Source organism: Protopterus annectens, chromosome 1.part2, assembly GCF_019279795.1.
Source record: "Protopterus annectens isolate FY-2018-M chromosome 1.part2, PAN1.0, whole genome shotgun sequence".
NCBI lineage: Eukaryota > Metazoa > Chordata > Ceratodontiformes > Protopteridae > Protopterus > Protopterus annectens.
The window spans coordinates 1,145,473,395-1,145,492,763 of NC_056727.1; the positions used below are offsets into that span (position 1 = coordinate 1,145,473,395).

Genomic DNA, 19,369 nt, shown 5'->3' on the forward strand with positions numbered 1-19,369 from the left:
AAGAAATGTTAAACAAATCATGTTCAAAAGAAACAATAGAAGCCTGAACTTGAAATGTCACAGAATGTAACAATCACATTCTGAAAAATAGTATTAAATTGACAATAGACACTCAGTTTAATAACATGGGCTTGAGTATAATAACATTGCTGCTTTAACTTGTCATAAATGATATACACTATATTGAACATTAAGGGGAAGCATGATGATTTTCTCATATAAGTAAATGTGCATAACAAGTCATATAATTACTTTAACTTGAATTGTGTTTTTTAACACATCTTGACCATACATAATACTTAAGCTGTTACCAAGGTAACTAATGTTTTATACATGACATCAAACTGACAAAGTTATTCAAGGGAAACAATAGAAGCATGAACTAGGAATGCCACAGAATGCAACAATCACTTTCTGAACAAATAGTATTAAATTGACAATAATCACTCAGTTTAACCTTTGCTGATTATACAAAATAGAATGTTGCCATTTAAATCTAAAAACTTTCAGTATATGCTATAAAATGGCAATTTATGAATATGGAAAGGGAACTTCTAATCATTAATCACAATAAGTGAATTTGTTGTTTTTAACCTATAATTTCACTCATTTTATAATAAGAAATGACAGATATGAAAATCCTTATGTGTAGGAAATGGGGGGAAGAAGGATGCACTGATAATTAAAATGCACTAACTTTCATCAATGTTTGCATAAAATAAACTTGATGCTTTAAGTAAGTTAGCAACAAACATAGTGATTACTTAAATACTGGCAAACAATGAAATATAATTTCTGATATATCCAGTAAAATGCATTGTATTATAAACATTAGGTATAAATATTATTACTGTCTATTTATACTAAGTAATACATTTTGAAAGACTTCATCAGTAAGGGTGACTATGTTAAATAACTGTGTGCTATAATCTTTTAATGAGGTATATATGATACGTCCTACTTTACTATGATTGAATTGCTTGTCGTCTATCTTTCATGTAAATTTTAATTGCTTATACAATAAGTAGACATTTATATTATATTAGAATTCTGTCTAATCTACAATAGTACTATATATGTTCAAAATAATATAAATGTTGCTTATTCCTATTACAAATATTCTCCATAGGATAATTAAATTTGTGGAGCTCAGATGTTCTGGATTGTCAAGGTATGAGTGATAATCTGATGGACTTAGGTTTGTCCATCAGATTAGGAACGATTTTCATTCCATGGCTAGTGCAGATCTTAGTTGTGTTAACATTTATTAATTTAAATTTGTTATTTCACAAAAACATTTTTAGTATGACTGACCAAAACATTACTGAAATGAATAGTTGTAGGAAGGAACCAAAGAATTTACACACTTGCGCTATCTTCTCTTACAACAAAAGAGGAACGATGTGTACAAAGCAAAATAGATGTTTAATGATAAACGGCTCACAATTACACACTCCACAAAAAAATAACGATAATATGTAAAACATAGAACATATTGAAGTTAGTTTAGCGCTTTCACCTACTCATATAGGCTTCTTCAGAACTAACTGTTTTTTTTAAAAAAACATTTAAATAACCTTAATGGCGCGAAAACTCTTGCAATTATTTAAAGCCATACTCACTTATTACAAACTATGCCTACTTTATAATTTTTTCATATAATCACTTATTATGCTGTAAAATAAAATTGTTAAGTCATATATATAACAATATTAGGAACAGGTGGACATAATTCATATTTTCATAAAGACTTTTAACCAAATATAACAAAACCCTAACTAGGTGTCAGAATGTATTTTATTTGTGTCAATAACCTTAATATTTATTTATTAATGTAAATATCTAGTGAAATAATTTTTAATTAATTGTTAAAATAGATAAAAAATATAATAAAAAGTCTTATTAGTAATATTTGATATTGTAATATAAACATTTAGTAAATGGATGTATTGTTTGAGTCAAATAGAAATGTTATGAATATTTTAAAAAAACTTAAGGAATTTTGTTAAAAATGTAATTAATAATTTATGTTGTCTTAATAATGAATTATAATATACCCAATAATTTATATATTTATTACTTTGTAAAATAATATATAAATATAATATATATACAATGTTGTGTGTACTACTAAAATATAATACAAAAAAAATATATATATATGTTAACTGTATAAATATAGTATGTGTTCAATAATATATAATAAAATATGTATTTAATAAATATTTTTAGCTTAATAAATATTTTTGGCTTAATAAATATTTTTGTTTTTAGATTGATAAAACTTTTAGTTCTTGTTGTTGTTTTTATTTTTATTTTTGTTTTTAGATTGCTGAATATGTAGCTGTTCTGGTGACATGTTATGCAATAAAAGACTTCATATTCTTAATAAAGGTTTGACAGCTATGGATTCATTGAGTCCAGGTTCAGTGGCTGCATCAGTAAATAATTGCCACCAAATTTCCTTAAAACTTAACATCTCCTTCCTATTATCTCCTCCCAAACTTGGTTTGATATGTTCCAAAATTCCAAATGAGAAAACATGATCGGTTCCCTCTTTCTCTACATGCCTGTATAATGCGTTGTTCATATCCTTTTTTCTAATACAGTAGGTGTGGTCATAGATTCTCTTTTTAAATGCTCTCTCTGTTTTTCCCACATAATATGCTGAGCATGTCAAACAATTTGCCAGGTAAATCACAAATGATGTGTTACAATTGCCCCTTGCATACTTGATAACTGTCCTATTGATGTTATTTAATACAATTCCAGATGTTCTTGTTATATTCCGACATTGATTGCAATTCTCACATTTTTTAGTATTTGGCATCCTGTCTATATCATCTCTTGCAAAATTGGTCACTTTACCATATTCAAGAATTTTCTTTAAATTATCTGCCATCTTGTATACTATAAGGGGTTTGTTACCCAGTAATTTGGAAATCTGTGGGTCAATTTGAAACATTTTCCAATGCTTTTCCAAAATTTCTTTGATTGTACTAACATATGGTGTGTATGGAAGGATACATGCTTTCTGATAACTCTTGGTACAAATTTCTTCTTTTTCCTTATCTCCTATGTCAGCCACTCCTAATAGAGGTAAATAAATAGTTCCCCATCTTGTTGTGACATATTGTGCTATTTCTGTCAACATTTTACTATTATATTTCCTCTCTTTAAACATTTCTGTAATAAATTCAATTTCCTTTTCCATCTCTTCTTTTCTAGACGTCATTCTAACCGCCCTTATACATTGTCCTTTGAAAATGTTGCGCAACATTTTCCTTGGATGGTGACTGTTATATTGTAAATAGTCATTTGAAAAGGTATTTTTCCTGTGTATATTGGATTTGAACCCTTTCTCATCGTGTGATACATATGTATCTAAATATGCTATCCCATTTTTGTTAACTGAGTAGGTGAATTTGAGAAATTCACTACTCTTATTGATGTAAGTTATGAATTCATTTAATTCGTCAATGTCACCTTTCCACAAGATGTATATGTCGTCTAGAAACCTTGTGTAATGGACTACATGAGTGAAATGACTACTATTGAATAAGCTTTCTTCCTCCCAATTCAACATCACTAAATTAAATAGGGCTAGAACCCATGGCCACTTACATTGTTTAAAATATTCACCCTCAAATAATATATAGTTGTTGTCCAACACTAACACATTCCATAATGAGACAAATTTTGTCATTCAAAACCGTATGCTTCTCATACTAAAAACATATCAAACCTTCTTACTGGGAATACATGTAACAATCACATTCTGAAAAATAGTATTAAATTGACAATAGACACTCAGTTTAATAACATGGGCTTGAGTATAATAACATTGCTGCTTTAACTTGTCATAAATGACATACACTATATTGAACATTAAGGGGAAGCATGATGATTTTCTCATATAAGTAAATGTGCATAACAAGTCATATAATTACTTTAACTTGAATTGTGTTTTTTAACACATCTTGACCATACATAATACTTAAGCTGTTACCAACGTAACTAATGTTTTATACATGACATCAAACTGACAAAGTTATTCAAGGGAAACAATAGAAGCATGAACTAGGAATGCCACAGAATGCAACAATCACTTTCTGAACAAATAGTATTAAATTGACAATAATCACTCAGTTTAACCTTTGCTGATTATACAAAATAGAATGTTGCCATTTAAATCTAAAAACTTTCAGTATATGCTATAAAATGGCAATTTATGAATATGGAAAGGGAACTTCTAATCATTAATCACAATAAGTGAATTTGTTGTTGTTAACCTATAATTTCACTCATTTTATAATAAGAAATGACAGATATGAAAATCCTTATGTGTAGGAAATGGGGGGAAGAAGGATGCACTGAAAATTAAAATGTACTAACTTTCACTAATGTTTGCATAAAATAAATTGGATGTTTTAAGTAAGTTAGCAACAAACATAGTGATTACTTAAATGCTGGCAAACAATGAAATATAATTTCTGATATATCCAGTAAAATACATTGTATTATAAACATTAGGTATAAATATTATTACTGTCTATTTATACTAAGTAATACATTTTGAAAGACTTCATCAGTAAGGGTGACTATGTTAAATAACTGTGTGCTATAATCTTTTAATGAGGTTTTATATATGATACGTCCTACTTTACTATGATTGAATTGCTTGTCATCTATCTTTCATGTAAATTTTAATTGCTTATACAATAAGTAGACATTTATATTATATTAGAATTCTGTCTAATCTACAATAGTACTATATATGTTCAAAATAATATAAATGTTGCTTATTCCTATTACAAATATTCTCCATAGGATAATTAAATTTGTGGAGCTCAGATGTTCTGGATTGTCAAGGTATGAGTGATAATCTGATGGACTTAGGTTTATCCATCAGATTAGGAACAATTTTCATTCCATGGCTAGTGCAGATCTTAGTTGTGTTAACATTTATTAATTTAAATTTGTTATTTCACAAAAACATTTTTAGTATGACTGACCAAAACATTACTTTACTGGTAAAACTCAAAGTATAAAACTGATAATTTCCTTTAAAAACTCAAACATATACTTTATAGTTATCAAAGGAAAATGTGTAATAGTCACAGTAAAACAAAAAATACAAAGTCTAAATAACCTAAAATGGATTTCACTTTATTATCTTTAAATACCAATGGCTTAAACAATCCTAGCAAGACATCATATCTACTGGAATATTTAAAACTGAACAAAGCACAAATTGTCTTCCTTCAAGAAAATCATTTCAAAACAAATGACAATTACAAATGGAATCCTAAGGAATATGTTATATTGGCACAATCCACTTATAAGACAAAGAGAAAAGGGGTAACAGTTTCATGGAAAACAAATATGATTAACCCAGAAATCATTTATAAGTATGAAGATAAAAAAGGCCTTGTGGCATTAGTAATAGTTAAATATAATAGAATATGGACCCTAGCCAATCTCTACTGGTTCCCAGGCATTAGATCAGGAACTGTTAAAAACACTTGGATTTCATTTCCAATAATTATAAAGACAACTTAGTATTAGGAGAAGATTTTAACTGTATATTTGATATTTCTGAAACTACAAATAAAAGACCTCTGTGTACATCTGCTGTATCAAAAGCTTTAAACAAGTGGGTAGAATCATTTCATCTTGTAGATACTTTCAAATTTAAAGAAGATACATCTTTGCTGTTTTCCCATCAAGATCACATATTTGGTACCCAAACTAGAATAGAAAAAATATTTGCTGCCCATGACTTACACTCTAAAATCATTAATTTCTCAATCAATCCCTGCCCGTTTTCAGACCACAATTCATTGATACTAAAACTTCAAAATGGGTACAAACCATTAATCATTAACTCCAGAATTTCAGCATGTATAACTAAAATTAAAGAGTTCAAACCCTGGTTATTATCTGAATTACAGTTCTTCTTAGATATTAATTACACCACAGACATAAATAAAATAATGATATGGGACTCATTAAAAGCTTACATATATGGTAAAATCATAACTTGGTATAAAAAAAAATCAAAAAATGGGATTCTGAATTATTATATCTACAATCCAAACTTTTGTCAGTAAAAGCTGAAAAAAATCTAAATAATTTGGAGATGAAAAATAAAGTAGAAGTATTAAACAATAAATACAACGGAATTCTAACATATTAAACTAGTTTAGCTTTAGAAAAAATAAAAATTAATACATTGGCCACTTCTCCCAAACATCTACATAATGTATCCACAAGAATCAAAATACAATCAAAAGCTAATAACATTAAAAGTATTTTCCATGAAAAGAAAGGGAAAATGTCTCAGATATGGTTGACATTCTTGATGCCTATAGAGATCACTATATGGAACATTTCCAAAAAGAAAATATACACATTGATCAATTAAATCTAGATGAAAAAATTTCTAATATAAAACAACACCAGAAAAATTAAAACTAGATCTGCAAGTACCCATATCCTACAAAAAAATCACACATACAATAAATGAGGGTAATAATAATAAAGCTCCATGTATAGATGGCATAAATATGGAAATATATACATTTTTTTCCTTCAAAGATACTATCCTTCTTCCATAAAACTCTATTAGAAATTCAGCCAGAAGCTTTAATACCACCCTCTTAGAGATATTATTTACTCACACCAATCCTAAAGTAAAACAAATCCCCAAACCTCTGTACCTCATATAGACTGATATCATTATTAAATTATGACTATAAGATATTTATGACAATATTAACTAACAGAATGAAAATACCACTATCCAAAACAATAAATAATGATCAAACTGGATTTATATATCATAGACACACACATGATAATATTAAAAGGATAATTTATCTTGTAGGTTATGTTACTAAAGAAAATAAACACTCATAATTGGCTTAGATATAGAGAAAGCCTTTGATTCCATAAATTGGGACTATTTATTTAAAATTCTGGTGTTATTTGAATTTCCCCCTTCCTTTGTTCATCTACTAAAGAATATATATGCAAATAATTTAGCGTATGTTAAGCTAGGTCCTTTCAGTTCTGAATCTATACATCTAACATAGGGTACTAAACAAGGATGTTTCCTGTCACCGATTCTATTTGCTTTGGCTATTGAAATATTGGCAGATTCAATATGTAACAATACAAAAATCAAAGAAGTAGATGTTTATGAACAATACAATTCTAAAGTAATGTTCTTTGCTGATGACATATTATTAACATTATCCAATACAAAAGAGGCATTAGAAGAATTAGATATTTTAATTGACACATTTTACAGGACTTCAGGACTTCATTTCAATAAATCAAAATCAAAATTTGTATTTTTAAATAAAAAAAAGAAGGAATTGCAGATGAAGGGGAATCACATTATAGGGAAACAAGAATCTACCTTAAAATATCTAGGAATTGAGTTATGCAAGGATAATAATGAATTTGTCTCAAAAACTACAATAATAACATCAATACAAATAAAACCTCTGTGGAAAAGTGGAACAAAATAATATTAACATTTGAAGATAGACTACAGTTAATAAAAATGTTTTTTTCTACCCAAGATTCTATATATAGCTTTGGCAATACAACTCTTACCAGAAAGAAATATACTCAAAGAAATAAACTCATGCCTAATATTTTTTTATGGTTTCCCAAAAGAAACAGAATAGCTTTAATACATTATATCAGACAATGGAAACAGGGAGGACTAAACTTTCCTGATATAGAAACATATATAAAAGCATCAATATCTAAAACAATCTCAGATTGGATAAGTCCAAATTATTATGCAAATTAGAAAGAATTACTAACTGTAATATCAATAAATGAATTTGATTTACAAAAAAAAAAAATTCAAATAACAGATAAAAACAATTTGCCATGGCACATATTATGTATTAGTATGTAATATAACATAACTAAGCCCACTAAAACTCATATGATTAAGTATTACATTGGCTCATTTAGGAAAATTATTAATGCAAATATAGATTTAAAAATCTGGTTTGATCTTTTAACACCATTCATAGTTACAAAGAGCTATCCACATAAAATATACAGAGACATAATTAATTCCTAGGAACAGAAAGGATTTGTTTGTTGGTTTCAGTGTATCAAAGAACTAAAAGTTCTGGATATGCAAACAATAGAAACAACATACAAAATTCCACAACAAGATTGGCTAACTATGCAAAGCATTCTGACATATTTGCAAGATTTATGCAGAATAATTAGTAATTCTTCATTTAAAGAAATACCTAAACTTACAAAATACCTATATGAAATCATATATAATGATTATGACATGGGAAATAGTATTTCAAAATTTTACAAGATATTGATAAATTATGAAACAACACCCAAATCATCATATTGGAATTATGTAACAAAAGGGCACTCATTACAGCTAACTGAAGAAATTAAATCAAATATTTTATTATCAATAAAACATACATCCTTTACAGAATACTGGAAAGTTTTTAATTGGAAATGCTTGCACAGAGCATTCTGAACTCCGGATAGAATTACTAAAATTAATTCTTCCACAAAGGGAATATGTTGGAGATGTGAGCAAATACACAATGCAGATTGGAATCACATTTTTTTCGAGTGTGTTAAAATTAAGCTATTTTGGAATGGTATTAAAAACTTTTTACAAGCTTTATTTAATGAATCATTTAACTTATCTAAAGTTCTAGTATTATTAAATGTGTACAAAGGTCCTCATTTGAATGAGTCAAATATGTATCTAGTATAGACAATACTTGCAATCTCAAGGAAGTGTATAACAAGAAGATGGAATACAAACACAATACCAACTTTGGAAGACTTCTACAGCCTACTGAAGACCACAGTATTGTTGGAAATTAAAATTAAAGAATTAAGGATTCATCCTAAGCCATTTATTAACAATCCATGGAAAAAAGTCTTAACATTGATTGACACTTTACAATACATATATTTATCAGATACACTCCGATAACTGGATTATTATACCTATAAAGTAACTGTCTATATTGAGCTCTGTTATAGTGTCAGGCTGATGTAAATAGTATATATAGTTATTTAAGATGTTATATACAAATACTATGGAATTTATTCAACTATATTTGAAAAATAAAAAAAAATTGAGAAAGGAGAAGAAATGTAAGAGAGTTGCAAAAAGAAGAGTGAAGTAGGATGAATGAGAGGCAGTAAGCAAGTGGATGACAAGATGAGATAAGGACGGATGAAAAAGGAATGAAGCATGTGAGAGAGCTGTAGGGTTCATATAACATGAAATTTCTAACTCAAAAATTGAAGGCCATTGTTGGAATAAAGAATATATGGAAGCTCATGACTTTCAAACATTGCATCAAGGAGAATGAATGAATTTTAGGATAAAAATTTTCATTTGAATCACTTCAGGATCATTTGATGAATAGTCAGCATAAAATCTAATGGCAGTCTTTAGCAGGTTAGCTCCATTTCCTGTTTAGAATCTTAAGAAGAAAATGGTCTTCTTTGACATTCCATGTTTGAGACATACAGAAATGTACCTTATGAATTATCTCCGACATTTTGTTTCACAGTGGGTTAAGCAGCATTATTGGATATGAACAACATACATTTTGCATAACAGTTTCATCACAAAAATAGTACATCTGGATCTTAAGTGAATATTTTTCTTCTCATCATGCCATCTTGACCTAAAGAAGTTACTCAGTAACTGCACTTAAGTGACCAGTTCTGTAAATTATGCAATAATTTTCAAACTTTCCTTAGTGATTGATATGTAAACTGGGGATTAAAGACCACAATTCTAAGTCTTGGTTTGATAATTCCTCATCGCTTTCTTAGAGATGAATTCTGGTTAATACATCAGTTATTTATATTTCCCTCCTATATTTATATACAATTGCAAAATCAAGTCTCTGTAAGGAGGAAATAATTATATGCTGATGCAATAGTGCTTTATGTGGAAGGTTAGCGCTTTGATGTTTTATAATAGTTTCAACACAGATTTATCTACCATAAACATAGTCCTAGAACTTATTACATCCATAGATGATAGTCAGGAGGTCTTTCCCTGCCTGAGCGTGTCTTGTCTGAGGCTCAGTCAGTGCTCTGTAATTATAGCAATGGGCTGACATTCTTCTAACAACATCACCTTGGTACCAAATGGAATGACATCTACTTAAAATACCGTAGCAAGGATGAATAAGAGATTCTGTGACAGGTTTCTTTAGCATTAAGAAATGTCTCAGCAATCTTCAAATGACAAACTACATTGTTTTCAAGTAGCTTCCTTAACAGCACAGACACTTTGAAAATATTAGGAATGAATTTAGATATATATTGTGCCATATGCAAAAATAACTATACAGCTTATCTCTCCAGCGTTTCTTCCACTTGTACTATTGTTCTTACCTTTTCAGTTTGAATATCTGGATTTATTAGGACATGCCCCATATAATCGATATTTGTTACACACATTTTATATTTGTCTCAGTTTTTTCAAACTGCTTTGTCTTAGCCTGTCACAAAACTTTTCCAGTCTTGCATAATGCTATGCTTTACTTTCACCCCATGCTGATGTCACCCAAGCCTGTATTATATCAGTTATATTTACATTATCTTCCATACCTTCAATTGTTTGTGCAACAGCTCGCTGAAAAACCTCAGGTGATGAAGAAGTACCAAATAGCATTCTTTTGCGTCTTTATCTTCTCAATGAAATACTGAATGTACATACTGCTGAAATGTGTAAATCCAGTTTGGATTGCCGAAAGCCCTAGTAGGGCCTCTAGGACCTAGGGGTCTGTGTATCATAGAAACAAGTCTTTTCACAGTCTTTAGTGTATAGTTCTTTATTAGTATCACCCTATTCAGACCTGTCAATCCACGCAGATCCTAATTTTGACTGGTTTAGCTACTGTGATCATACTGATTATTCATGGAGCAGGACAATATTATCTCCATTCACTTCAATTTATTCAAAATTCTTTGTCTTACTGTAACAGGTACATCTTCTTAATGCATGCATGTGTTGCTGGTGACATTTCTGTGTTTATATTTACAATGTCCTTGAATATAACCAAGACATGAGAATAAATCAAATAACATACTGTCACAGATACCGGATTTGTCATCAAACAGCACATTTTTGCTTGCATTAGCATTTATTGAAACTCTCCACCTTGCAGTTTCTGTAAATACAGTGTTAAAACGCTCAAAAAAAGTTTTGTAACAGTACTGTATGACAGTGTGAGTTACATGTTTCACAAATATGCAAATTATACACTGCTTGGATATGTCACTGTTTGCCTTCATATTTCTGCAACTGTTTACCATATTACACACAGCCAAATCACGTACTCTCTTCTTTAATGTATCTGAAACATGGAACTAATTCCTCTACAAACTACATCTACACCAAATAATAAAACATTCCAAATAAAAACTAAATATATACTTCACAGAAATGAGGAACTGTTTATATACATTGTGCTGCACCAGATCTTCTAAGGGCAGAAGGCTAACTCTTAAGCATCAACATAGTACTAAAAATATCTGTCATACACACACAATACAGATATGACTTTTTATTCTATAGTAATCCCTGTTTTTTACTGATTTTATCTCTTCTAATGTTCTTAATAAACCTCTCTTTTCAAAATACATTACCCTATAACTAACATAGTCAGATCAATTATATCGACATACCTGTTAAATAACAACTTTACTGTGAAATGATCCCCCATAGAAAGAATGCAGTCACAAAAGTTAATGCAAATGTGCAGCTTCTTCTAGTTAAATGGTTAAATGCTGTGCAGTACATCAATGTTAGTTGTTGCAGGCATACACTCTTCTTTTTATGTTTAGTCAACACCTTTAAGATATTACCGCTTATACACTGTTGTATTCTAATGTCAATATTTTGCTGCTTTTTAATAGTTTTTGATGTTTCCTGTACTATACATGCAAATCTTTTGTATGTCATTCCTATATGTGGAGCTTTTCTCCTGAGGCCTCCACTGAAACAAGGCCTTTTGTGGATATATCAACCTATTCCAGTTAACAATGGCAAATAAAGAAAAAAGTAAATAAATACATTTTATGTGAGCAACTATTTTACCAGCTTCTGGAAAGTAACTTAGAAGATGGCCCAAATGAATTCTATCAAGCTGTAAGGCAAAAACTTAAAGATAAAGATAAATAAGATAGTCATTATACACTAGTCTTATGGGATGACATCAAAAATCTGCTCAGCAGTCCATAGAACATCAAAAGTAGATAGAAGTAGTTGAAAGTAAAATGGGAAAAGATCAGTTTGGCTTCAGATCAGGATGCAGCACAACTAAGACAAAGCTTTAATTGAGACAGATATTGGAAAAGAACCTAGTGATGAGGAAATAATCCAACTGAACATTCCTAGACTTAGAAAAGGCATTTGACTAGGTCCAGAAAAACTCTGATGTGGACAGTCCTGTGATGGTCTTAAGTCCCAGAAACACTGATAGAATCTGTGCAGACTATATGACAGAACTCAGTAACACAAATATGAACATTGTTTGGATTCACAGAGGGGATCCTAGTAGGAGTGGATGTGTATCAGGGTTCAGCTCTGAGTGCACTGCTACTCATATTGGTGATGGACTGCAGTAACAAGCAGGTAGGAGGGGATACAACAACAAAGCTGCTGCTGTATGTATATGATGTGGCATTACAAGTAGATTCTGTTCAGAAAGTTCTTGAAATGACAGGAAAATTGAATGTAAAACTGAAGGCCCATGGGATAAAAGTGAGTACAGACAAGGCTGTTGTCACCGCAGCAGCAGAAGAAGCTGAAAACAGAGATAGAAAGGAAAACAGTGGACTTATCTGGGATGGGTAGTTGAGCTTAAGGAAAGTCTAAATGAGGAGGTCAAAGCTAGTATCAGAGGGGCTGTAGCCAACTGACAGAGTGTTAGGTGTAGTGTATGACAGGAGAATGTCAAAGAAACTGAAAAGTAAAGAGAAATTGTTTGAGTGTAAAAAGTAAAAAAAAAATGTTTAACATCAGGATCTAGGCACGCAACATCAGGGTATATATTTCCATAAGGACAAGATACCTGATTAAAGTGAGAGACAAAAAATATAAGAAATGGAACAGAGGTCGAACTACAACTTTGAAAACTGAAATAAGCAAGCTGGACAAACAGATTAAGCATAGTGTTAGACAAGATCAAGAAAAATTTGAAGAAAATGTATATAAAGATATTAAGCATAATAGGAAACCTTTTTATAGATACATTAGATGTGGAAGGAGTAAAGATACACTGTGTGCAGATTCTAAAATTTATTCTCAGACACAACAGATTATAAATATATTTACAAAATCTTATGCAAAACAGTTTGGCTCCACAAAAGGGGTGGTAAGCTGTTCTAGTGACATCCAGGTAACCCCAGAGGGTCTATATTAGAACACTGAAGTTTCAAAACTTTGAATGTTCTAATATCGAACCCTATTCAGCGAAAGCTGAAAACATCAAACATACAGAACAGCGAATTTATTTCCTAGGGAAAAAATTTGCTATTCCAAAACACATACACAAAACACAAGCACACCAAACAAACAGCAATCCACACACATATACACCTAAAATCTTACACTTAACCCTACACTAAACTATACACACACCACTAACTATCCACTTACCTTAACCCAAACCCTAACCCTAAGGTCCATCACTATTGCACACTCACCTCACCCGCACCCTAACCCTATCTCCTACCCCGCCCTAACCCTCACGTCCACACAATCGCACACATACCTAATCTGCACCCTAACCCTAACTAACCTAACCCGCACTCAATCACACACTTACGTGAACCCGACCCGTAACTTTCCACCACAGCGCTAAAAATACTGAAGCAAGAGAAACGGACAACCAAATTCTTTCCCTAGGAAAAAAATTGTTTTTTTGTTGCTTCGATACTTTCAGCTTTTGCTGAATAGGGTTCGATATTAGAACATTCAAAGTTTTGAAACTTCGATGTTCTAATATAGACCCAACCCCAGATACTGGAATCAAATTTGATTATATTGAAAAAGAACTGTGCAAACTGGATCCAAACAAAGCACAGGGAGGGGATGGAATAGGTAACGATGACCTGAGAACACTTCAGCAAGAACTTACACTGCCATTATATCTATTATTCACTAGGTCATATAAATATGGGGAAGATTCCTCAAGACTGGAGACATGTACTTATTAAACCTGTCTTTAACAGAAAGGGGAGTAGGACAAACCCAGAATCATACAGACCCTTAAGTCTACATTCATGTTGTGGAAAAATAATGGAGAAGGTAACACTGGATAAGTTATTGTCAGGACTGGATAGGTTGGGACTTGAAACCATATATCAGCATGAATGTGTTGAAAATAGATCTATTGCCACCTGTAACATGATGTTCTATAACAATATAATAACAGCTATGAATGCAAAATTGTGCTGTGATGTGATTTATATAGATTTAATTTCAGCATTTGACAGGGTCATACACAAAGCACTGATCAATAAATTAGTACAACTAGGTATTGATGTACTGTTGATAAGATGGCTAGCTGCATGACTTACAAATAGGACATGGCAAGTGTCACACACCAACTGGACAGGTGAAATCCTTGTTGCAGTCAAGGTGTCCCACAGGGCTCTGTCCTAGGCCCTTACTTGTTTAGATTGTATCTTTTAGACTTAACTTTTTCATCTGAGGTATTCTACAGTCTATATGCTCACGACCTGAAATTGGGTAAACTGATTACAAGTATTACAGATAAGGGATGTCTGCAAAATAATTTGACTAAATTGACGATTTGGGCACAGGAGAATAATATGTTGATAAATACATCAAAAACTAAGCATATGAGATTTGGGAAACATAAACTGAAAGGTGAATATCTAATACAGCACACAGTGATTGAAATTGTAGACTCATTTAAGGACCTGGGTATATGGGTAGATTCAGCTATGAGTTTTTCTAATCATATCAACCAATTGGCTAATGACAGTTATAGAATTATAGGCTGTATAAAAAGATTTATAAAGTCTAGGAAATCAAACATAATGAAGTCATTGTTTGTTAGTTACATTAGACCCAAACTTGAGTATGGAATAACAATATTTTATTTAGTTTTACATTTGTTAACCGGGCTAGTCTAGTTGGATATATGCCCATTTAAAGTAGAGGCCCGGGGAGAAAAGCTCCAAGCAAAAAACAATGACAAAGTTAATAAAGCATAAAAAAACATAGAGAAGAATCACAATACATGGTTACATTGGTCTAAAATCAGTTATCATAATAAATGTATAATCTATTAAAATTTTTAGTACAACATTATTTTAAACAGTTATACATAAAATGCACTAATAGGTATGAGGAAGTCTCAGATAAGGGAAAATAATATTTATGTTAATCTCATATTACAAAGAAACCCTATAGGAAAACAAGCATGAATAAACTGGAAAGAGTACACTGGAAATATACCAAGGGCATCCATAGATGTGAAAATCTAAGTTATTATGAAAGACTAAAATATCTGAACTTGTACAGTGCCTCTTACAGATATTTAAGAGGAGATCTTATTCAGGTATATAGGGCATTTAGGGACAACTACCTCTGGGAATGTTTGGGGTTATCAAAAAGTACTAGAGAATCATCAGATAACCTATGTAGCAGATTCTATAGGAATGAGAAGTGTACTAATTGGTTCTCTGGCAGAGTAGCTGATGCATGGAACAGATTACCAAATTACATTAAAGCAAGTACTAGTTTAGATATTTTTAAGAACAACCTGGACATTTATTATGGGAACAAGTGTTTTGGTATATTGGCAAGTTAGAAGGGCATTAATGCCCATTCTTGAAATATTTGTATGTATGTATGTATATAAGATGACTACCACCAGAGAGTCACCTGCCATTGATTGTTGCCAATGGCAAAGGACACTTAGATTCAACTGCAGCACAGATATGATGTTATAAATGTATGACCTTCTTGAAAGAAGACTAATAGCGATAATCTGTTATTAACATAGACTACAGTGAAAACACTGTTTAATGGAGCAGAAGGAATCTTAATACCAAACAAGCTACTTTTCTGTATTGTACAATGTGATTATGGCATTATTCTGATGTTGATCTAGCACTATGACTTACCTGCAAGACCATCTCATCCAGTGTTAATCTGTCAATTAAGTCACTGACCCGGTCCTCCCAAGACAGTGAAGTGTTCCTGAAAGGATAATCCTGTTCATCAGATGCCGCACACCACATAAGGACTATAATGACTTGGAACATCATCTCTGTCTACAACTTTCCTTCCAATTGTTTTATACACTCAGCTGAAAAAAACAAAGAACAGTAAGTGTAGGTCTAAAGAACAGTAATTGCAGCTCTACTGTAACTTGTCCTATATTTGTTACTTATAGATGCCCAATTACTTGCAATATAAATTCACAAGCATTTATCTATGTTTGCACCAGAAGATTTATTACTATATAATCCTTTCTTCACATTGTTTCCACACTCATGCCTTCTATCTAAAAGAAACAAATGTGTTTAAATTACAGAGTGTCACCCAGTCTTCTTAACTTATTTTTATTGTTACAATTATTTACATCTTTTTTTACTGAAACTTCTTTGACTGAGACCGACAGGATGAAACTATGGTCACCAAATACAATTTTATGAAGCATAATAATCCTGAACTTGGTTATAATCAAGTTATTCTTAGTTACTAAAATTAATTATTCAAATGCAGTCTTAATTTAAAAAAATAATGTCAGACAGTATATCTGACCAACAACAAAACTTTTTTTTTCATCCCCAAATGCTAAATTGCTATTTAGAAAGTTGTGCTTGGTGCAGCTCTGCTACTCATATAAAGAGCTTTAGAGTTATGACAACATAGAGGTGATATTGCCTACTCAAGGACTTAAAGACTCTGCTGCTTACACTTACAGGTGCTCGTATTCTTAACATTGAGATTTATGATAGACATTGGCTGTGTTTAGTATTTGATTAATATATTTATGTGAGTTTTATTTATTTCAGCAAGCTATGGTTAATTACTTCTTTGTAACAGTGCTTTTGATATCCTGCACCATTTATTAAATTGTATTTAATGTAATGCAATACAATTAATTAATTAATTAATTAATTAATTAATTAATTAATTTACTGTAATTTAATGTAATGTATGCCTGTTGAATGTTTCCTGCTGCTTTATATGAAATATTTAATTTCCAATTGAACTGCCCTCTGAAATCTATTTAAATTTTAAGGTAATACTTAGTTTTCATTGCAATGTGTTGTATGCCATTTTTGTGGTTTTGTGAAGTGCTTAGGTACTTAAGCATAATAATAAACCTAAACTTAAACTTGGTGCTTATGGTGTGATGTGGTTGTGTAGCTACATGGTGTGAAGATATGAGTGTATATTGAGGACTGGCGGTTTTCCTCCAGTTTAAGTATATATCTACATCTCTCACATGAGGCCTCACTGTCTGGTAGGAGTGGCAGTTGTCATACAGTGACACGCAGTGCCTAATGGTAGATGTGACACTGCCATCCCAGCTATCTGGAATTTTACAAATAATCATATGTCATTTGTGAATATCAACATGATTCATATGCTTGTCTTACAAATGTAAGAGAACTATATGTTATGTGTATATTAAACTACTGCTGCATAAGTGTGTGTTGAGCAGGGTTTGTACAGTACTGAGCTTCAAGGATGTGTCCACAGTGTGCCCTACTGGAAAAGAACAGAAATGTATATAAACTATATACCTGTGCAAATGTATAGTTTAATAATAGAAGTTGGAATATACAGAGTTAACTTACAAAACTTCAAGAAAATAAGTTGAAATTAAAGTGTTTTACGATTGTGTTATCTCTCAGTTTCAGTGAAGCAGACACTATGTCTAAGGCTAGAGGTTTTTCTATTGTGTTAGAGAGAAGTAATTACTAAGTCTAAATTTGTAAATGTTTAATTGTTTTACGACTTCCCGTTCTCAGCAAACATCTCAAAGATGTGTATTTTTAACACAGAGATGTTAGTTTCTGTTAGTCTGGGAAATTAAGGCAGGTGACATGATTGATGATGTGATGTCAAAAAACATGATGAGTGATGTCATCCAAGTTGACCCATCAGTAATGATTGATATTAATTTAAGAACTCTCTCAGAGAGAGACTTTGCATTTTGTGTTTTGTCTTGGACCTATCTAGAACATCCACTCATCTGCATTTGCCTTGCTCTGCAAGAAAGATTTAGGGCATAGTATTTATCTTAAATATAGAAAGGAATATAGTAAAGATTAGTTTAAATGTTGTCTGTATTTATTTGAGACTGTCTTGCAATGTTGTTTTAAAATATTTCCTGTGATTCTGAACTCTGACATAACTGTTTTTCTGAGTGTTATCTTGTTATTTTATTTTTTATTATTAAATATATTTAAACCTATCTTTGTGGTTGATATTTGTGAGACATTTTTAAGCTCTTAAAGTACTTGCATCTGTATTTGCTGACACTGTAAAGGCCACGCCTAAATAGCCTTTCAAGCCTTGGTTACACTTATCATTTGGATAATAGTAACATTAAGCTGTAGAATTGGTCACCCTTTGTAAGGGGCTTCTAGTAGCCAATTACGAGGGGTTGGAGGCAGTAATAACTACCTTATATTCTGGGCAGAGGGGGGCATAGCTAGTAAACCAGTGCCAGCCTTCGCCAGGTGTGTGTGTGTGTGTGTGTGTGTGTGTGTGTGTGTGTGTGTGTGTGTGTGTGTGTGTGTGTGTGTGTGTGTGTGTGTGTTTGTATATAAATCAAATCTCAAAGTGTGTGTGTGCCAACTACTTGGTCAGGGACATGAAGCACTGGTTGGACAGAGAGGATGCTGGAGGTCTTGGCTTGACCCCTCAGCTGAAATCTTAACCCTACAGCTGTGCCAGTGGAGAGTCTTATTGGGGATCTGGAGAAAGAGAGAGAAGCCAACCCCAGACTGACTGTGATCTCTGTGAGCTCTTAAGGGAAATTGTGCTTTACTGTGTGTATACTTGTCATCCTCCCATTGTGTACATCTCTCACTGTTGCCAGTGGTAAAGCTTGAGGCTCCTTGATTGCTAGTCCAGTGCAGTGGCATCACATATTAATTGGTGGACAGTGCTGGGATATCCACATCACATATTAATTGTACAGTGGTCACTGAAGGTGTTTGTACTCTCAATCAGCCATGCAGTAAACATTCAGAGTTCATATCACAGTTGTTTTATTTTTTGTTAACTTAGTCAGGTAGAGCAGGCAAGCATGTCAGC

At 31.7% G+C, this 19,369-nt stretch overlaps 1 protein-coding gene across 1 annotated transcript in view; it reads right to left on the reverse strand.

The window, feature by feature from the left end:
* The window catches only part of LOC122792265 (probable beta-D-xylosidase 5), a 970,913-nt gene that overhangs the window by 911,491 nt on the left and 40,053 nt on the right, over window positions 1-19,369 (reverse strand). The window contains exon 2 of the mRNA XM_044060016.1: window positions 16,213-16,397. Within this exon, the coding sequence (XP_043915951.1) occupies window positions 16,213-16,356 (144 nt within the window). The 5' untranslated portion in view covers window positions 16,357-16,397. The remainder of the gene's footprint in view (window positions 1-16,212; window positions 16,398-19,369) is intronic.